The following is a 23,181-nucleotide window of genomic DNA, read 5'->3' on the forward strand; positions in this document are numbered from 1 at the left end:
GTCAGTTTACTCGGTAGAAATCTGATTAAATAAATGAGCTAACCCACTGCCAGAAAAGATACGTTACATTTGTATGTTATTATATAGCAAAACTGTATGTTTCAACCACTCTGTTAACATGTAGTTAGGTTTAGGCATTAAAACCACTCGGTTTTGGTTGGAAAATGATTATGTTTTGGCTGAAAGGCCCAGTTCAGTCAGGAACACTTTAGTCAAAGAACACTTAATTTACATTTGCAGTATTACATTTGGCGGTATGGCTCTGTTCTGGGGCCCCTCTGTTTGTCCTTGGGCCTATGCAGAAAGCCTCTTCCACACGCCTATGTGGAAAGCCTAAGGAGGAGAGAGCACATCTCTCTGCCCTTCCATGCGCAAACAAGGAAAGCCTGAGGCAGAGAGAGCAAACCTTCCTGCCCTTCCTGAATCAGCGGTTATAACAATGTGTAAATTGCTTCACTGATGATGAGCGTGGGAAACATCACGTTTATTCAGTTTACATAAAGCTAAAATTAAAACTAACGAGTTAAATGTTCGCCGGATGTGTTAGTGTTTGTTTATGAGCTGTATGAAATAATAATCATCTTTTAGCAGGAGTAGGTGTTTACTATAAGCTGGCTCAGCTCCATTTAATTCAACAGTATGGAAACGGAGCAAGGCAAGCTAATGACTGTTAGAGATGGCAGAGGTATGATTTCCTGTTTATGGTATAACAGGTGGTGTGTTCCATGTCTTATTTCCCAAATGCTCTAGGAAAGAGGATAGTGTACCACCAAATTCCATTGGTTCAGTGACAGGACACGCTGGAAGTCGCACCCATATATCACACAAGACGTCATGTGGGTTTAAAGGAGGATATGTGAGGGTTTTCAGTGCCTTGCTTATGCTAACAACAAGGAAATATGGCTGATGTGGGTGTTAACAGATTCTCTCATTTACAACAAAATGACAGCAAACGGTATGTACAAAATAACTGTCATAATATATTGTTTTTACAGTTAGTACTGAAGAGATTAGTGCACATAACAAACTTGTACGAACAGGAAGTGGTGCAATACAAGCATCAAATGACAGCCAAACTGCAACTTTCAGGTGTTTTTCCAAAGGTTTCTTTTATCAACTGTTTTGCTAACGTTATATTTTGTTTTAATATTTTGTAGCTGAGCAGCTCCACAACTTCCTTTTCAATCACATAGTGGATCAGTAATGTACTGTACATAAATGACACTCCTACATCACGACTTTCCTCGTATGCATACCGACTTATTTAAAATCCTGTTTAGAATTAGTATGTAACTGGGACACAGCTCAGCTAATGTGTTGGTTTTTAATTCAAAAATATGCCAGTGTGAGTTTTTATGATTTGCGAAGTAGCAGAAGTGTGCTTCAACAGGAGAGTGTTAAGAAACAAAAAAAAGTGGAACCCTTCATGCACCTTTTCTTTCTTCCCTCCATCCCTTACATTTTCTAATTACCACAGTTCGTGTCCCTGAGCGCCGATAATGCTACATATTGTAGCACCATCTGGCCCTGGAGAGCACATCCTCTTGCAAATATGCTCCAGAGGTCAAACACTCTGCAAGAACAAATTTGCAAACACTGAATTGAAAAGATTCCGGTTGTCTCGTTGACCTTGCTCAGTTAAGCTCTGCACATAACAGAAAACACTAACGCATGCCAGCTGCCAGCAAAACAAAAAACAAGGCAGAAAGAAAAAAAAAAAATCAAGTAAATATAGGGTCAGGCTGGAATTTAATTGAGGTCTAACACAGTCAAGGTAACTGAAGTGGAAATGGGGGATTGTTTCTCTCTCTTCACGTCCATAACTCAAGCTCACTGTCAGGCTACACCCTGTCAACTTGTCTTGCATAAAACACTTAAATTGTACATATTCTTATAATATTTTTTATTATTTTATTTATGTTTTTTGACTGTTGCAGTATTGGCTTCATATTTTATTTTCTCATACAATGTTTAATCTTTTGCACCAAAACATCAAGACAAATTCCTTGTCTGTGAAAACCTGATTCTGATTCTGGTTATGAAGAACCTGCTGATGATACGTGATCAGCTCAGTGATGGCCGACACCTTAATTTATTACCTTATAAAGCACAGATTGGCACAGTGTTCAGAGGCTGAGCAGAATGAAGCAGATGTATATGTTCATGTTTGGACTCAAGTGATTCTGCCGTCATGACTGAATCACTCCTGCAGGGCTGGAGACATTGTGTTGATATTGGTCGGCTCAGACGGACAGCGACTCAAACTGTCAATTAATTAAACTAAAGCCAAAAGGAGGGGGGGTGGGTGTAACAACATTACACCAAAGCTTACTTTGTGCTGTGCTAGGGAACATTTGGATAAATACCACAAAAGACAAGACTTGGCATCGTCTTGGGAACAGCATGACAGTCAGAGATGAATGTTTTTCTAAATGAGAGTGAAATGATGCTCTATTGAAAGACACATCTTCGGTTAATCCTGAAACTGCAAACATCAAGCAATCCATTTTTAAAGGGTAACTCATGCAATTTAGCAAAGAAGCAGAGTCCATTTACTAATCATGAGAAGTACTTTTCAGTACTTTGAAAACAGATGTAAAATGTCACCTTCTTGTTGAGTATGTGGGCTAGAGATGACAAACCCTGACTACTAAATACTACATTTATATACTACTAAAATGTTTTTGAACAAAATGAAATAGTCAAATAAGTGTGAACTTTTTGTGACGCAGACATAATGGCTTAAGTCATTTGTTTAGCTTTCTTAATTTCCGTTTCTCTGGTCACGCACTAGGCTGAGCTGCCAATCAGAGTGATTTCTCTCACCCACAGGCTCTGCTGTCTCCAACGTTTGTTCAACATGATGAATCTGACGAAAGACAGCCAACAAGGGCCGACTAGTGCCAACAGTGCAGGACACAGTGCAAAAAGTTGGGCGACAGACACCTGTCGACGGTCTGACATTGACCAACCCCCGACCGTTGGCTTGGTGTGTCAGGGTCCTAAAGCTTGAAACCAAGTTGGTGAATTTATTTATAAAAGGTAATTTTATGAGCCCTGCACCTGGCGAGATGAAAGGGTTACTATGATAGATAATGTATGTGTGTAAGTTTTGGGAGTTTGTAAGAGCGGATTATAAATGACTATGCACCACTTGTGATATTTCCTGGGAATGTCGCCATAGACACCCAGCTCCTACTACTGCAAACGCAAGGGCTTTCATCAGTGGGCCATTGCGTTACCTCGTGTAGTAATAGATAGTGACTCAACAAACATTTATTTAAATAAATATCTTCTAGATTATTACTTTAAAGGTCCAAAGAGTAGGATTTAGGGGCATCTATTGGCAGAAATGCTATATTATATTCATAACTATGTTTTCATTAGTTTATAATCACCTGAAACTACAAATCAGTGTGTTTTTGTTAACTTTGAATGAGCTGTTTTTATCCACATATGAGGCAGGTCCACTTCCACAGTCTGCCATGTTGTTCTACAGTAGCCAAGAATGGACAAACCAAACAGTAACTTTAGTTAGGTCTCTTCGCGGCACCGTAATTCTCCTACACGTCTGGCACATGGGACAAGTTTCAGTTCTGCAACCTCACCAATAGATGCTGCTAAATCCTACACACTGGACCTTTAAGGAAAGATTGTGGCTCAGGTTAAAAATAGAAAAAGTAAATACCTCTTATCTCTTCTCATATACAGTTTCTTTTATTTACAAGACCTGCTTCTCTCTCTGATCTTTTAACCAAGTGCTTTGAGTTAAACCTAAAGATAACAATTAAAGCGTAACTCTGAGCGTGAATGTTTTGCAGATAGTATGAATATTTTGTGACTTTGCAGATCAGTTCAATATAAACCTCAAGATGTGGATTAAGTTATAATCCTGGTAACACTAAATTTGTTGCATAACATTTGTTGTTACAAAGTAGTAGCAAATGAAGACATTTTTTAGGAGAATTACCATTTATAACTATAAGCCTGTGTTACAAAGTGATGGCATGGAGTTTGAGAGACATTAGTGTTTACAAGGCAGGTGGGAATAAGAAGTCAGGTTATCTAAGCCTGCTGCTTTGCTTCAGTTCGCTCATCTTTTACTCCATCTTCTATCTTGATACTTTATTCATAACTGCAGCATAAAAACCATGAACGTGAGCATTATTATTTAAAACTCGAGTTCTTTATTTATGCAGAGGTTACATAAAAAACGCTCTTGCTCAACGAAACTCCTGAGACCTGTCTGAACTCAGCACATCTCTGCTCCCTCACTGATGTTTTAAAAATCTCATGAGACGCCAGATTTGAGATGACAGCTCAGCTCGGCCTCCATTCATATAACATGAACACATTTCAGCAGGATTCTTACATTCTGATGCTGCTTGTTTTGTTTAGAAAGGACTTTAATCATATAACAGGGTTTTAGGTTTCCTTTAATCCCCACAGAGAACAGAAGACATAGAGGACGTGTTGGTAAAAATAAGAACATTCACAATATCTCTAATTTTAGCTAATATGTAGACAGCAAATGACAGAATAATACATATAACCACTACTTATTTTTTAACAAAATGTACATTTCAGTAACCTGCTATACTCCATGCAGCATTTGGATGTTACTTTACCACCGATAAAAAGGAGCGTGTTCGCTGTGTTAGCAAGAACAACTTTCATTATAACAACCTCAGTGTTATATTACATTCTATGTAACTTAACACACACCCAAAGTTACACATTTCACAAGGACACTTGACCTGAAAATGAAAAAAGGAAAGTGCTTCACAACACAAATAAACAGTTGTAAGACATGCACACTGGGAAAGAAAACATAAAATGAATTGTTCATAGTAAGAAAGCACTTGAGGCATTTGAGAAAATGGCAACAAGTACAACAGTCGGGAGGGAAAATGCTACAAACTGAAGAGGTTTTCAACGTGGAGTCAGACAATCTTTAAAATCTCAACTCCAAAACAGACAGTAATTATCTCGACTGATCACAGCAGGAAACGGAGACAAAAATAATGAGAGCATTTGAAATGGTGAGGAATAATGAAGTTCACATCTTTGTTCCGCAGACATCCAGACCGAGACGTTTTAATCAGGTTTTTTAAAGCCACCTCTGTTTTAACGGTAGTGACCTTCAATTTGCTTTTTTACCTTCGCATTATACAACGAATGAACAATTGGAGCTCATTCTGCTGCCACTTCTGTCGCCGCGCCACTGAGGACAAGCAATGTTTTTTTTTCATTTGCATATATACAGCGACGGCACAGGTCTGGATGGATGAAACCATCTCCAAACAAACTTCACTGCTCAGAACATGAAATAAGGCCAGTTTAAATGATCTGTAAGTTATAAATAAAAAAGAGCCAGGAGCACAAATTGACAAGAATTCAGGGCAAAAAAAATAGATTTTGGAAATGCTCAATCATTCTTTGATGTCAAGTTTGATAAGAAGATTGATGCTACTCTGTACTGTAAATATGAAGCTACAACCAGCAGCTGGTTAGCTTAGGTTAGCATTAAGACTAGGAACAGGGAGAAACAGTTGGCCTGGACTTGTCTGAATAATGTTCACAGATTTACACATTATGTCTTGTTTGTTTGATCAACACAAAAATAAAAAACAAACAAACCATGAATTGGCCAGGGGGTTGTAGAGAGCCAAAGTTAAACCACAACTTTTGGCTTTGAATCCAGAAATAAAAAAAAAACTGTTTTACATTCCCACTGACATTTGTCACAATTCTAATAACTAAAAATCCAGCTTTGGAACAGAGCCATACTCACGGTAGATGGTGCGGCTTGCTTCATATGTCTAGATAATAATGAGAGTTTTCTGTTTTTTAGCAGAAAAATACTGTAAAAGGTTTTTTTTTGACAGCAAAGTCAACTAAAGAGTTAGGAAAATTATTTTAGAAGAGAGTGTTGGTGAGTTTTATGAGTATAAACAAAACCAAGTTTTGCCAGTAGGAACCTGCAGTGCCACACTTGTACGTCTCAATGGGAGCTGAAGTTTTCGCTGTGCTCACAAAGTAATCCTTTAAAGGTCCAGTGTGTAAAATTTAGGGGAATCTGTTGACAGAAGTGGTATATAACATTCCCAACTATGTTTTCTTTAGTTGAAAATCACTTGAAAGTAAGAATGGCTGTGTTTTACTACCTTAGAACGAGCCATTTATATCTACATGTGGAGCGGGTCCTCTTCCAAGGAGTTTGCTATGTTGTTTTACAGTAGCCCAGAATGGACAAACCAAACCATTTGTGTTTTCGCACAGCCACTGTAGTTCTCTTACACACTTGGCACATGGGAGATGTTTCAGTTCTATAACCTCACTGCTAGATGCCGCTAAATCTGACAAACTAGATCTTTAACTTTGTTAAAATCAGAAAGGTTTTAATGTCTAATGACAACTGCTGTAGTGGAGCTGATTTCTCTTCGAGCAACGGGCTTCATTTTTTCAGAAAGACTGATGACAGAAACTCTGAATGACAGATTGCATTAAGTTACAGACTTTTGCCCAGACTTTGGCTCTCTACACATCAAACTCCCTCTTGGCCAGGCCATAAATTTATTATAAGATCTGGATACCTGACCCCAAGATGGCGCTTATTCAGCCCCATGGAACTGCTCGCAATTTTTTTCTTCCAAATTCCAGTTTTGCTTCTGCGGAATGCAGCCCACTGAATATGTGCAGAAGTGTTTTTCCCTTTGGCCCCACCCACAAGTTCGTGTTAGGCCCTTAGACTTTACATTGTGATGATATCACAGAAAAGCTTTACAAATATGAAACCTCTATGGATCAACAATTCCTAATAGAAAGAGTCACAACAGACCTTCTTTGCGGTTCTAGATGTCCTGTCACCAGTTTCAGACATTTCTTTAATAATGGCTGTTGATGGGTAAAATTGTTTCTTGGACAAGGGATTTTTTTCACTGCAATACCAAAAGCAGCCACTGGGCAAAAAAATGAAAGCAAGGCTGAGTGGCGTTCCTGGGGGCTGGGCCAGGCACGGTCACTTCCTGGAGTCTCAGGTGGTTGCCTGGCGACAGCTCAGAGCCAAAAACAGTCCCATACAAAACCATCTTTAAAACCACTACGTGTTGTTTTCACACTTTTTTATGCATTAAATATGTGACATAAAATGTTAACGTGAACTTTAGAGGGGCTTGTAGTTAGATTTTGTTGCCTTTGGACAGAACCAGGGCAGCTGTTTCCTTCTGTTTAGTCTTTATGTTCAGCGAAGCTAACCTGCTGGATGTGGCTTTATATTTACTGTACAAATATCAGAGTAGTATCATCAATCTTCTCATCTAACTCACTGCAAGACATCAAATAAGCGCTTTCCCAAATGTCAAACTACTCTTTCAAAGTTAAAACAAATGTTCTTGGTATATCTGGCCTCCCACTGTGCTCACACTTTAATTCATGGCTCCACTCTTCCTGTAAGCTGCAGATGATTCATGGGAGCCTATATATGGGCGTATTCTCCATAATATCCTGTATTATACATCTGTAGGTATTCTTCCAGTGTGTTCTGGCGGAGAACAATGGCGTATGTGTTGATCGGAAAATAACCGAGAGCACAGCCTGAAGCAGCAGAAAATGTTGGCAACACGCGACCTACAGCAGAGAAAAATGCTGAACACAAACCACTGCGTCAACAAAAAAATAAAAGCAACCATTAAAATAAAATCGACAAGCGGAGGATGGAAGATGAGCAGAAGAAACATGGTGCTCTTCTTCTGGGTGTGAGTGAACAATTTCAATCAAAAATGTGCCATAACACACTTGAAAATCTCGGGATGACAACACAGAGCTTAAAATCTCATCATGGTGCGAAGCGCTTTACAATTTACGGTGGATATACTGTACAGCAGAGGTAAAACTGATTGGTGGAGAGCTGCCAGATGACTGCACAATCACAGGCTGAGTGGAGTTGTATAAAAGATGTACGTTAATCATGTAACATGCATGGTGTATTGTATGAATTCAGTATTAACAGCTGCTTTCCCACAGGAACTGAAAGAAGTATAATTTCTTCCTGAGGCTCAGATCTTACTGTCAGTCTGCCTGAACAGGAGAAATAATACAGTAAGACGTTTCTGCTTTACATACATCGTGCGGTGGATACTCTGATCCACAGCTGCTCGCAGTGCTGGGATATTTTGTACCTCTCAAGCACGTGTCATCCCAGAGGAAATCTGAACCGTGACCCCGCCTGTGTTACGGTCATCGCCTATAGGCTGAGCGGCACCAGGTGGAATGTAAAATAGGGCATTTTTACATTTTGCTGATGCTCTTGTCAGCCAGGTAGACTTACAATGAGTTTTGAATTGTAGGTCATTCATTGTAAGTTCTGGGGAATCTTACTCGGTCTGGGAAACAGAGAGAGATGATTTTCTGTCTCTGTTCCTCAAGCCAAAAATGTTTCCAAACATACAGCTGAGACACAAGAACACAGAGAGCAGAGCTTTGGTTGTTTGCAGGGAAAAATACGGCTAAAAGTCTGGGTTTACACTTCAGTCCACGTATTAGCTTTGTTTGCATCACACACATCTCATTAGGCGAAGGTGTTTGCTCACTTGTCATGGAGACGATCAGTTGACAGTCACAGTCATGTTTTCACTTTAAAGACTTCTCTTCAGTGTGGATGAAAGTTCATTCATGATCTTGGGAAAAGTTTGGTAAAACAAATTAAAGCAGCAACTTAATTAGCTTTAAAGGTTAATTAGTCCTTTTTCAACCAAATCGTTTTATGCACTTACCAACCCAAATCACTAAACTCAGGGACAAAATGAAAAACTGAACTGCACATTTCTGTTTGTGTTTCCACTTCAAGTGAAGAACAGTGAAGACTGAAACTGGACTGATAATGGATCAGCAAATGACGGCACTGCAATTTCCATACATGATGCAACAACAACAACAGAGTCATTTTGTTGTTCTCTGTAGTTTACAGTTGCACGGATACAAATTTGGAATGGATGTTGCAAGAGACGTGCAACGTGAGGTGGAGAGGAAACCTGAAAACAACAGAACATTTGTGTCTGAAGAAGAGACAGGAAGTCAACTACATATATATATATTTTTTTTTGCATAAACATTAGAAACATTTTCCACTGCTAGTCCTAATATTAATACTGGTGCCTCTGCTTGCTTGCTTTCTGTGTTAATGAATGTTGAACATAAGTTGTAGCTGCCTAAGGCTTGCGTTTGACCAATGAGGCACATTCACAGTACAGCAAACTCCAGCCGAATATTTCCTGGGCCATCTGTAAGCGCTACCACAGAGCAGAGACTTTTTGGTGGCCAGAACTTAATGTAGACCCTGTTTCCTGAAGGAAGAGTTAAGGTTCCCGGGGTCTTGAGAGTTTGTGCAGGGGACAGGGGCTAGTTTTTTTTAGATGTCTCTGTTATGTTTTATCATTTTTTCCAACTCAGTTTAAAAAATGTATTTTAATATTATTTTGCATATGCCTTGTTAGGGCCTGGTTTGCATTGAATTTTAGACTTTAATTCATAATCATTTGAAATGTTGTTGAAACAATAGTTATGTGTGACGTAGACATGGGACTGTAGCCAGAATTTTAGAAATACTGAGATCATAAGTCCCCTAAACACACCCTGCCATCCTCAAATAACTCTGACCAAAAACCAGAAACAGGGTAATGTTATTATCTTTTCAATTAAAGGAGCTGTGTGCGACATTCAGAGCATTACTATAGCAGCAAAATATTTGCTAAGTACAGATATAGTGGAGTAATGGCGTTCTGAGCAGAGAATGAAGTCACGCTCCCTCTGTGTGTGTGTTGTAATTTTGAGCTTCTTTGTTCTTTGTAGCGGTAGATTGTCTAGCAGCACATTCATGTTCATCTAATCACCGCTGCTCTGCACTGGACTCTTTACGTGGTTACCTTTAATATCGGGATGGTGTCGCCGCCAAAATGTAGAGCCCACTCTCTGATTTCCCCCGTCACAAAGTTAGCTCTGTCGGCACTGTTTCGTCTGTTAGCACTGTTTGTTGAGTTAGTACTGTTAGCTGCTAACTGCCGGCTCAGAAATCTCCATGTTAACAGACAGACAGACAGACTGTGTGCAGGCAATCCTGTCCCAGGACAGAGAGACAGAGTTGTCTCACCTTTAGGCCAGCAGAGGAGTTATTAACAGAACTGAATAAATGTCTGTGTAAAAGGGACAGCCGGCAGGACGGGACAGCTGTGATGTTTCGACAGTATGCTATGTCTGCGACCCACCGCCAGGTGATTTAAAAGCAGTTAGAAGCAGTTAGCAGCTAACTCAAAGAAGAACAGTAGGTGAGAATGTCCACAAATTGGGAAGGCAATTCCGGGAGCTCCTTACCCTCTGAGCACAGGACGAGATCAACTGTGGTATAATAAGAACACTAAATGGTTGTTATGATGTATTATGTCATTTTCACAGATTAGAAAGTGTTGCCTGATGCGTGTGTTATGTCACACCAGAGGCCGACGCTGCTCTGTTACACATCACTCCCGTCGCACCTCTTTTACTTCCATAACACCGGCATGCAATCTAAAATCACTTGGTTCTGTACAGAAAAGCAAATGAAGGGTCTTGGTCGTGGCCCTATTGCGGGCTATAGATATGCTCTGAGTGGCGCACAAGGTCCTGTTCAGCTGTTTAATTATACCTCCCTTCCCAACATGAAGATCTAAATACTATTCCAAAGCCTTTTCCATGCTGCCATGAACTGCTATTCTGGGGGATAAATACTGAAAACTGTATTTATTCATTGGCCTAAAAAAGTCCAAACATACTAATTCTGTAATTGGCTTATAATTCTCACCACGCTACATTATGTAAAATCCCAAGTTGCTAAAACCCTGATACTCACCAACAAATACAAAGGACATGACTTCAGAGTCCTCCATGGTGGCTACGTCCCTGCCAGGACATCCAAAAGGCAGCTTTAACCTACATGTCTTTTGACCTGTAAATCGCCAAATCAATGCTGCTTACTGAGAAAGAGCCCAAAATGGAGTGCCTATGTGTGATAGTAAACAGTGCTGTGCAGTCGGAGTGAGATTGTGAAGCTCAGCTGCAGTTTATTACAGTCGTCAGGGACCCTGTGCATCAAGTCGCCTAAATTAGAAGTCTTTGAATCCTTCCAGTCCTCCCCTCTGGGCCGCGACTCTGACCGGGACACTAATCACAGCCTCAAGGGGGGGAAGAGGAGTCACGGTCACAGCCAGAGTGTTTCAACCCTCCACAGCTACCAGCCAACCTACACACCTCAGCACTTCACTGATTATTCTTCACTGTCCTGGAACAGATGCATTCAAATGTAATGACCTGAACCGGGAGACACGCACGCTGCTTTCAAAGACAAATGGGGAGATGTGTTCACACAGTGATACTGTACACAAAGAGGCACAAAGCTGGATGAGAATATGAGCGAGCGTGAGAGAGAGCATCTCCCTCTGTCTCTATACAATGGACTGCAGAGTATATTGCAGGCACAAAATGATAATAGAATACAATTAACTTCAAATGGTTTCACTGCACACATAAATCTCTCCCTCTGCGGGGTCACAAATGATTTAACTCCTTCCGTAAGTGTGGAGTTTCTAATTGCACATTGCTCTATGTGCTGTGATGCTCACATTTTCAATGGCACATTGTTTAAGAGCGTTAGGAGCTTCTATCTCTGCGGAATAAATTAGCAACCTATCCAGACAAAGCCAAAACATGTCTCTTAAAATTTCACAGCATTATTAAATTTTAAAAAAAAAAAGCTGACATCTTTAAGTTGTGTTAGTTTACACACGGCATAACAACCAAGGATAATGATTAAAAAAAAGCTGATTCATATCTACAACTGTGGCTCACCTTCTACTATGAACTGAAATCTGTTTTTATTTTGCTGTTTTTTCTTTCTCAGCCTTTTTTGTTGAAGCTTTTTTAGAAGGGGAAACTTAACTGAAACCTGTTTTCAATAGTCCCTCAGTCAGAGATGAAGGCCTGAATGATACTCCTTATAGATTAATTACAGCCTGTCAGACGGAGACAGACATGCAGAGGAAACAGAGTAGGCGAGCTCGCCAGGCGTCCATGGCAACGAGACTCGTCTCTGCGGCAGCTGAGCTCTTTTTCAGCTACAGTCCTGAAAAACATTTTTAATTCAGCCTTTGCGATGTGCAGCGCCTGCAGACATGTGAGCCGCTGAGGTCACTGAAAGTTGACAGATGGTTGTTTCTTCTTCCTGTTGTTTTCTCCGTTTTTTTTTTCAAGTAAGTCTTCGAGCCATCCTTTGCTAAACTCACAGAGCAGCGAACGGATCGATTAGTCAGTGAAGAGCAGCGTGCTGAGCACTTTCTTCAGCTCTCAAACTCAGGAGGAAAAGTGTTTTCAAGAAGCAGGAGATATGTTTTCTGCTGTCCATGATGGTCAAACCTCTGTATGTCTGAGTGGCTGTCAAAATAAACAAACAAGCACTTCCTGGATATTAGCCATCCAGGACTTGACAAGCAGCCATCAACCAACCTTTTTTAATGGATATGAAATGGAATTTGTGCCAATATGGATGTGTGTACACATCAGGGAACACGTTTTCTGCCAGTGTAGAGATCCAGCTGGTCCCCTGAGGACGACAACGATGATGATGATGGTGTCATATCTCCATGTCCGTTCAGCCGGGGTCACGACAGCTGCCACAGTGGGTTGAAGAACTTGATGGCGTGAGTTTTGGCCCACTTGGAGAACACGGACTTCTCGGTGATGAAGCGGTGCCCGCCGTAGGGGGCGCTCTCATGAAGCAGATACTCTGCACACTCGTCCCGGCTGCCCGCCTCGTAGTAGTGGTAGGGAACCTTTCTGTAACCCTCCGTCCTGAAGAAGAGAGGAAAGACAGAAAGAAAGAATAAGAAACAAAGACATAAGAAAAGAACAAAAGAAAGAAACATTTTGCAGTGTTTTATAGTGGAGGCTCCTTGTCTCTGAAATAAAGAGCAGCTCTGCTAATGTTAACAATAAAACACTTTTTGAAAAATAATTTTATAATTATCAAGCATCAGGGACAACAAGCAGTGCCATCAAAAACAAATGCATGTATTTAATGAATCTGGAGACTGTTTGACTGCCATCCACTAAGTAAATTGATAATGAGCTGCGATGCGGCAGCAGGATTTATCTGATTCAGCTCAGCGAGTGATGGGCTGATCGATCACACTTAATCAGATCAGCAGAGATTTCATCAGAGCAGCTCGTCACAACTTCACAATAAAGGTTAAAGTGGAACGCTTCGTAAATTACTGCTTCCAATATGTTATTTCCATGTCCTTGGAAAGTTCAGTCACAATTTTGTGAGCATGAGCTACTTTCTTAGAGAAGTCTGAAACTTGTGATGTCATCAAGTATACAGTCTGGAGCTGCTCCACAGACAATGAATGGGAGCCTGATCTTGTGAACCAACACAGTGTTTGTTTTCTTTTTTTATTCCAATGCAGTGTTCTCATTTCTGAAACAGAAAATGTACCCATATACTCAGAACACTCCCCTGGGTGCTCTCAGTGCCATCTATAACATCTTTCACCATTCATTGTCTGTGAAGCAGCTCCAGGCTTTATACCCTATGGCATCACAACATTTGAGTTTTAACACTCACACAGTTTTTGGATTTGAGAGAGTTGCTTGTGTTTACTTATAGTTGTGGACTGTCTTAGGAATAAAATGTATGAATTTTGAAAATGGGTGAAAGTCCCCTTTAAAAAGAGAGTCAAGGTGCAATTCTATCATTATGTTAATTGACTATTAGGGGAAGACACGTTATTGTTAGACAGTTCTGTTGTTTCAATCAATGATTCCAAGCAGGCTGCAAACTAAATCGGTAACCTGAGTTCCCAATATGAAAAATGTGTCATGAACAACAATGAAAACATTGCTTAGAACATCTGTCTTAGTTGTTAAAATGATCTTTGCCCTATGTTGCTGACCATAGTAGCGGTGACACAATGCTGGAATATCCAACTGAAAGTATCTATATTTGATACAATTTTCAGTATCACAGGGAAAACTGACATAGACGGTATTCATTTTTATTAAAATAAATATAACAGGGCTATAACATGACAACAATGGATTTTCTTTTCTTGGTTAGCAGCAGAGAACAACAGCGCGACTGTAGTAAACATTAACAGAGAGAGAGAGAATGAAAATGAAAATGAGAGTGCAGCTGGCACAGGTGTTATGATACTGCGGGAAATGAGTATAATCCATATTTCTGGCAACAGTAAGCCACACCACTTCACGCAAGTTAACAGTTAAATAGTAAATTAAAGTATTCTATTTTATGATAACATACGTTTTGTTGTAAAGTAACACAGATGTTTGTCATTTCAACACTCCTGCAAAACACACTGTGCTGTACGTCCTGAAAATTGAATTTGCTCTGAGTGCTTCTCATTTACATTTTTGTGTATATATACATTAGTAATATGTATTAGATGTATTGTTTTGGCATGATTTTGTTTGTCAGACAATACTTAGAGCTAAGGCATTTTTTTATGACAGTTCATAAAAAATTCCAGTCAGAGAGTTACAACTTTTATCATCTGCAATAATAAGTAAACTAAATTATTAAACTATTAAACTGAAAGATCCTTCAGAACAGCATTCAGCAGTCTGAAGTGATTCTGCCCCAGGCTAAATTCTCCTCTCGGCAGGTCTCAGTCATTTAAAAAGAAGCAGGAGCTGCTGTTTTGTGGCTGGATTTATTCAATAAATACTCTTTTATTGGTGAGATATTATTCCTATTCTGAGCCAAAGTAAATCTAAAAAAACATCATAATGTACAGTCGGGGGAAGCTGAGCCGTTCTGACCTGAATTTCACAATGAGTCGCTGTGTTTACAGTTTGCATCTTCAAACCATTAAAAAGAAGGAGGAATCAATAACGACAGGAGTGAGCACGTAGCGGCAGAATAGATTCATTGAGCACTCTGCAGTTGGGTTCTAATAGCGAGTGACGGCTTTATGAGAAGATGACTTGTGTAACAATTTCATTGGGAGGATGAACACAGACAGAAGAGAAACAGCCATCACCAGAGGGTCCACAGTGAGAAAGCCACTGTGGCTGTCTGCCAGCTTACAGTAATACACAGTCCAATCACTGCCTCTCCTCTCTGTGTCACACAGTGGTGCGCAGCAGCGTTAACAAATAAATTCAATTTCACCCTCACTCTCTGCAGCACCTGCTGAGGTCAATTCTGTCTGGTGCCTCGAACGTCGTCACACAAAACATCACTTCTTCTTGTTGTACTGGAGCAGTCGGCTGCCAAGAGCACTTTGTGTGGCACTAAATTGTCCATTCAGAAACTCAGTGAAACACAATATCTTCCTGTCTCATGCAGGAGAGGAAGGAAACAAGTGAGAGACAGGCAGGCAGAGAGTGCCGCCCCTTAACTGCCTCACTGAATCATAAAATCCTCGGTGCTGGTTGAATTATCACTCCTCTCTGCCATGTGTCTGGGGCTGTTTATATTTCAACTCCCGCTGTGCACGGGGAACACGAAGAGGATAAAAGGCAGGATTTTCACTGCGTATTAGGTAAAAGTGTTTGATTCGGGGGATAGAGAGAGCTCAGGTTGAGCTGCAAGAGTGGAGGGGAAACGTAGGGAGAGAGAAGGAGAGTCAATCAAGGCTGAGATGACTCGAGACCGAGCAGCCATGCCCGGAGCAACAGCATCTTGTTTGTCATCCCTCCTATGGCCTCGCAGCCAGACAGTAATCACTCACCCAAGAGTCGGAGAGAAGACGACAGGCCGATATACAAATAAAACTTTAAGCAGGGGAGGAATTGGGTGCTGCAGCCCAGCCACCCATAGCATCGGAGACTCTGCAGCCTGCTGGGTATTCTAGGCAGGGAAACATAATGGTATTCACGGCACAGAGAACCCAATATGGATTTCAGCATAGAAATTCAGCCATTAAATCCAAACTGAGGCATCAGAAATGTATTCCAACAGGGCAGTCCGCGATTATGGGAGGCTGCAATTGGCCAGCACCGCTGTGAATGTGAATCTAGTTTTGGAAGTTTTTATAGCAACATGTACATTTTTCATCCAAGTATGGAGGGTGATAGTTGGTGTCTTACTTGCAGTAGGTGTCATTTATCATGCCGTAGATATGGATCTCTTTGCACATGTCCATGGCGAGGATGAGTGTGAACCAGCCAGTGCTGAGGTAGGAGCCGGACTGGATCCTGCAAAGACATAAAGAAAGCTTTTAGTGTAATATTCATTAGCATTAAAATAAAAAACATCTAGAGAGTTTCCAGGATGCTGTTTCTCCGACCTTTGTACTCTTTGCTCTTGTGTGCTTGTAATGCAGCTGATCTGAGAATTAAAATGGTTCTAACAGATGTTCCTATTGTAAGCTGCTCTGGATAGGAGTCTCAACTGGGGAACGAAAATTGTAATTTAAAATTTAAATGCATCTGCAGCACCGCCCTCAGGTGTGTAAACATATGTCTGTCATACTGTACGTTTCACAAGTCATTATTTCTCTCATTTTAAAGACCATTTATTATCTATATCTATATGTATCTATCTATCTATATCTATATATAGATATAGATATATCTATATCTATATCTATATCTATATAGATATATATATCTATATATAGATACAGATATAGAAATATCTATCTTTCTATCCATCTATCTATATATAGATATAGATAGATGGATAGAAAGATAGATATTTACAGATTCAAAGGCTGAGAAGTAACACACTTTATTGGGTTGTCGAACAGTCGATCACAACAGCAGCAAACACATCGTCCCATGTGAATGATGCAGGAACCCTGTGGGCCAATCAATAACAACATGCATAATCCTTTCATCAGCATCAGACTCGTGGTGTTATGACCTCAAAGTTAAAAATTGTGCGCTTTGATCATTTTCGAACACACAACACACTGTTGAGATGCATCTTGACTCGAGGATTTTGTCAAAACCAGACTAGAAAGTGGGTCATAAAGTGTACACCCGCATGGCAGGTGGCCCCGTGCTCCCAGCGGGCCCCCTGCCTTTCAGCAACACAGAATAATACAAGGAGCCTTAGACCTTGTGTGAATTAAACAGAGTGCACAGCTTGATACTGATAATAATGAAGGAAAAAAATGGCTGCATCACCGCAGTGTGACACAGTAGCAGCATAGAGATTATAGAAGCCCACAGGTGTCATATAAATGGTAATAAAGCATGCACTCAATTCCCAATAAATAAATTAAGGTATCATAAATTTTCTTATATTAAAAAGGAGGAGGAAGAATGCACAAATTAACATATATTTCATCAATAAGTAAAATTAAAAGGAATTTATAAAGAAAAGAACGTAAATCAATAAACACTAGAGGAATATGCATCTTAAAAAAAAATTCCCAAACTGAATTAACATTACAGAGTTAATCATGTAATTGGAAGTATAATTTCTCTTTTCATTTGTTTTTCAATTCACCCACACCTTATTTTACTTTAACCATTTAATAATGGATTAATTTATTTATGTGTGCATTTTATTAATTCCTATTTCAATTTTCCCATTAGATATCAGTTACTAAACTGCTTCAGCCCATTTATATGACTCTGTGGTCCTCTGTGAAAAAGGACCACACTGAAAATATCAAAGTGATGCCCAGAAACAGCAGACTAAACAATAAAATAACCAGCATAATAAGCTGGCAGACTTCCTACACTAACACGGATGTTTGGAACAGCAGACCCTGTTAGCCATGCTGCATCCTGTCAGAGTTACCAGCAGGAATGTTGCCCGTTATTGTTAAAGTACCTCAGAGAGCTCCAGCATCCCTGGCTGTTCCAGGATCAGCACCTTGGACAGCGCTCAACACAAACTCCAACTGTTTCCAAACACTTTTGGCTTGTGATCCCTTAAAAACTGGGGGAATGTCTACTTGTTTCTCCTCATCACTCGATGCAAGTGTCTACCAGCTGTGACAAGTTCTACCAAATAACAAATGAATCATTTTCAGCTGCAAAATTATTCAGTGCTTCACAGGAAAACAGTGCTGATGGTCGCACTAAATGAAAGGTCAGGGAATAACAAAAGCCATTACAATTCATCCTGAGAGGGACATGGAAGATTGTACAAACAAATGTGGTGCTAGAGGAAAAGGCAGGGGATCATCAAAGTCATTAGGATTCATCATTTGGGAACCACGAATGTCTGTACAAAATTTAACGGAAATCCATCACATAGTCGTGGAGATATTTTAGTCTGGACTAAAAAAGGTGGACCCTGCCAACCAGCAGCCCGACCACCATCCAGCCTTTGTTGGCATGGCTACAGAACAAAGATTGAATAAAGGTCTTAAAAATAAGCATCATTTGGAGGGAAAACTTTCCTCTGCTGTCCTACCCTGTTAATCATCTCGTGACACCTCAAATGTGTTTTGCAACCCCTAAGTTTGGGATCCCTTTTCTAAAATAACCTACCTGTAAGAGAGAGCAGGCAGATGCTTAAAGCTGTAGCTGATCTACTTAGTCACGAACCTTTATCACAGGTTATTACAAAGGAGTAAATTTTTATTCACCAATCCTTATTGTGATCCAGAAGTCTTCAAGTCTCCTGCTGGCGAATGAAATCACACAGCAAAGGACTGGAACCATATCACTGATAAAAACCTACACAAAGCTTTCCAACAGCTCGAAATATAGCTCATTATAAAAATGTAATTTCTACTATTGTGTTGAAAACGCTGTAATTCAGAAATAATTATTTGTAACCTCCTTTCTCTCATATTATTGCGCTTTGAAAGCAGCTGGCATTCGACTGATGGAGGTCTGAATAGTTATAGTACAGCCTGCTCCGTGTGAAGCACAATCATTTCTATCTGTCACCTAGCACCTTGATGGAAAAGACACGTCATTTTCTTGCCTCTTGTCAAATGCCTATTGCTGCTAGTTTTTCAAATTATATATATCATAATGACATATGATTACAAGCAATTATGAACATAGACCTTATTGAAGCAGAAAAGGAGACAGTCGGGGTGAATGATGAGATGGATGGGGATAAAGTAAAACCATAGATGTGCATTACAGAGCTGTGCCCAAAACCTAATAAAGATAGATAGTTTTACCTTTCAGTTTTGATTTGGTTAGATTTTTTTTATGGATCTACAAATCACATTGTTTCCATAATACGGATTGATTTAAACATGGTCCCAAGATTGTTAAAACATAAAATTACCTAATAAAAATCTTTAAAACCCAATAAAATCATTATAGTACCCCCATGAGGGCATCAAAAATAGATAAGACACTCATATTGAGTTTTCACTTTAAACCTTCAGTGTTACAGTATCAAATAACTCAAAGTGATGACACTTTTTAACAGTTTTAATGCTCCAAAATGTTTGCTTTATTATATTAAAACCATAGTCTAAATGTTGGATTTGTCACATGGCCATTCTTTGACTTGCAGTGACCTCCTTAAATATATTTCAGAGTTTCTGCAAAAGATTATGCAAACACATGCATCATTAAATGCAAGGGGGTCAAACTGTGATACAGGAGAGACATTTACAGTGTAGATTCCCCATTTTTACATTTCATGGTTCACGGTGCTGCTGGTGAACACTGTGCAAGTGCAGGCTGCAGCGTCTTGTTCAAGGAGAGTTTGACATGTCAAGACGCTGCTGGGAGTTTAATCTGTTGTGGGGATCGAACCTATGAACTTTCTGATAATGAACAGTCTCTCCAGCCACATCACCACTGTGCTTACAATGGCTAGTTTTTGCTGCTTTCCTCACAACGTAAGTCTCCTATCTTTTGTACTCAGGAAAAAAAAGTGGTGGTGTTTCTGCCCCGCACTCTTTTAAGATCAGTCAAACGATGTGGATGATACTCTTGACGTCTGTGTCCTTGGTGCTCTACTTGATGAAGTTTGAGTTTCTTGTAGGCGGTGCTCTTATCATTTTCAGTTCAGCTGTGTTTTTCTTATGCTCATTCCAAATTAACCTGCTGATTAACAAGTGAAATGTGTCATGCACCCCTGTGCAGCTGAGGATTTGTTCTTAAGACCAAGCTGACAGTGTGATTATTACAGGATCTGAAAAGGTTTCATGAGCTAGATCCTCTTTGAATCGCTGTTTGGCTACAGGGCTGTAGACAGGATTTTAGAAGACGGGAGTCCAACTGGCCCCATACATTGCTGATAAAGCTGACCAGATAATAAAAACATGTCAAATATATCTTACTAATTGGGATTTTTAGCCATGCTGGTACCATTGCTCTAGGAATAGAAATGTCTGTCTGTTGGCTGGTCACCAATTTAAATATCTCTAACTGTTGGATGGATTGCGATGAAATCCTGTACACATGTTCATGGTGCCCAAAAGCTGAATCCTACTTTTCCTTAATTTTTCCTCTAGCACCACCATGAGGTTAACATTTGTGATTTAGAGTGAAATATCTTGACACTATTGGATGGACTGCTGTAGACTCTAAGGGGCCCTTATTAATAGTCCATAGCTCATGGTCTAAAGTGCACAGCGCAAGAGCATTTATGGTGTGTCCAACCAGTTTGGCTACTTAAACAGTGCATAATCTGGATGCAAAGTAAGGGTCAAGGGGCAAAGGGGTTGTATTTCGTCCCTTAATTAATCATAGCCGTGTTTTGGGCATAACATGAAGTCAACCAATCAGAGTGTCATCTCCTGTTCCCTTTAGAAGCCAGGTGTGGCTTCTATTAAGCTCTGCTTTATTCGTGGTGGGTTCAGCGAATTGGAGAAGCGAGCGACTTTATGAGGGTAATAGTATCATGGGAAGTTAAGGCAGCAAAAACTTGAGCGTAGCATTCAGGCAGGACACCATGTCAAGCTCAGCTCACATCCCAGCTACATCAGCTGATCTCAAGCAGTCCAATCAATTGAAGGAGCAGCTGATTGATGGAGGGGAGTCAGCTGCATAGATCACATGATTCCTTTATATGCAACCAATTGGCTAATCTCATTCAGGACATCCTATTTAAACTGCGCTGGCCTGCCTACTGTTGCTCCTTCCTCTGCAAGCTGCTTTGCAACCCGCCTCCACCCCAGCTCCTCCTTTTCATGCTGTGTCGGACTTATCAATGTAATTTTTGAATGTCATAGATGCTGCTCTGTTCTGTTCCCGGGGGGTCTTTGCTGGTCTTTAGCAGGGAGGTTTGCTCTCTATGCCTCAGGCTTTCCTCGTTTGCGCATGGAAGGGCAGAGAGGTGTGCTTTCTCTGCCTTAAGGCTTTCTACACAGGTGCGTGGAAAGGTGAAGAGGTGTGCTCTCTCTGCCTTAGGCTTTTTTCGTGGGTACTTTCTGCTTTCTGCGTAGGCCTAGGAAAAGCAGAGAGGGCCCAGAACAGAGCCATACGTCCAAATATAATACTTCAAATGGAAATTAAGTTTTCTTTGACAAAAGTGGTCCTGACTGAACTGTAGTTATACACTTGACAGAGGAAACAGAACAACTTTTTGCTTCTGAAATAATTAATGAAGATATGCTGCTCCTTGTGTGTGTATATGCGCACAGCTTCTCTCTTAAAGGGGAACAGGAAAAATAGCGGGAGGATACTTCTTCATTCTGACTTCAGACCAGGTTTTTGTTGGTCAATAGCAAAATCTCTTGCTGTTGCCTCAAACTAGGAATGTGCCAACAACGCGCCTGACCGAACCTGACCGACATGCCGATGGACACACAGACAGGCACAAGTACATACTTACACAACATGGGCACTGGCTGTCGAAATGTCAGTTGCATGGCAATGTGCGCCACTTTGCACTGTCACAAACTGGCTCAGTAAATGTGATGGAGTGACAATGGAGTGAGTAGGTCAGCTAAGTCAGGAATGAAGGCCATGCATGGATGTGTGTCAGGTGTGCTGTGGAGGTGTTGAAGGTGCAAAAACAAAAAGCAATGAAGCAGGGTGGATGTCTTGTGGGAAGGGACAGAGCAAGTAAAAACATGAGGCAGCTTTTATAGCCTGGAAGGCACTGGTGAGCTTAATCAAGGCAAAGACCAACGGCCAACTACCTGATGAGTTTGGCAGGAACAACCTCCAAGACACTGAGAGGGGCATCACCACACCTGGTGTAAGAGGGCCCAAAGCCTTATTCTGTAATATACTGTTCCTTGGCTTGAAAATAACCATTTAAAGGCCTTAAAGGGTCCTTATAAACCCAAAATTTAACTGTGAACTATAAAATGTAACACGCAGGTCCAAAACTAAAACTAAGACAAAAAGAACACAATCTCAGTATTTTTAGTAGTAGGTAAAACCCTGATTGGCTATAGAGAGTTAAAAAAAAGGATATGAGGGCAGACTTCAAATACTGAAATACACCACTATCCTTTGCAATCACACCAAAGTCAAATTGAGGGAACATAACTGGCAGAAAAAATAATAAATTAATTTAGAAATCAATCAGCAAACTAAATTAAGCTCAAGACTTTCAAATTTCCTTACTGTAAAACGTGCCTCTAAGATCCCAAGTGCACAGTGTAGTTGAGCTTTTAGTTTGATAGGCCAAACAAAACTCTCTGTCACACACACTGACACCGGGGCTGTGGGGAGGTGAAATTACTAAAAAAAAAATGCAATTTGTTGTAATAAGGGAGTGGAGGAGCACAGAAGGGAAATGGCACATTATCAGTGATACACAGCTCGGCAGCTCTCAGCCGTCAGAGCTGTCAACACATCACTATTACCCTGCATTATTCATTAGCCATTTGCCACTCTAGCAGTAAGACACACAAAAATACAAGCACACATATATTCGCACACATACACCACATCCCCAGTCGAGTGCTGAATGTCCTGGAGCAAAAAAAAGCTTGCTGGAATAAATAAAGGGGTGGGATCTGCTGACCTGATAACTAACATTTCAAAGCAGATGGAAGGTGGAAGTGGAGACGCAGGGAGAACGACTGATAGAATTCAAGGTCTTCAACAGACAATGTGTTTACCTATGACAATCATAATGGCTCAACTTTTCACAAAGGATGTTGTTATTGTGTGGCCAATTTAAAAGAGAGATAAGCCACGGTGTGAAGCTGCTATGGCAGGCGACAAATAACATCCAGAGCCGGAGGACAGAGAGAATGCAATTTGCTTGTTTTGTTAAAGCAAAAAAAAAAACAC

The 23,181-nt window shown here is 40.4% G+C and overlaps 1 protein-coding gene across 1 annotated transcript in view; it reads right to left on the reverse strand.

Moving 5' to 3' along the window:
* Positions 1–4,183: 4,183 nt before the first annotated feature.
* Positions 4,184–23,181, reverse strand: part of st6galnac3 (ST6 (alpha-N-acetyl-neuraminyl-2,3-beta-galactosyl-1,3)-N-acetylgalactosaminide alpha-2,6-sialyltransferase 3) — a 99,919-nt gene continuing 80,921 nt past the window's right edge. Inside the window, exons 4-5 of the mRNA XM_050032950.1 lie at positions 16,138–16,245; positions 4,184–12,876 (exon numbers count right to left, since the gene is read on the reverse strand). Of these exons, the coding sequence (XP_049888907.1) occupies positions 12,687–12,876; positions 16,138–16,245 (298 nt within the window). The 3' untranslated portion in view covers positions 4,184–12,686. The remainder of the gene's footprint in view (positions 12,877–16,137; positions 16,246–23,181) is intronic.

This window comes from Epinephelus moara, chromosome 21 (assembly GCF_006386435.1).
Source record: "Epinephelus moara isolate mb chromosome 21, YSFRI_EMoa_1.0, whole genome shotgun sequence".
Lineage (NCBI taxonomy): Eukaryota > Metazoa > Chordata > Actinopteri > Perciformes > Serranidae > Epinephelus > Epinephelus moara.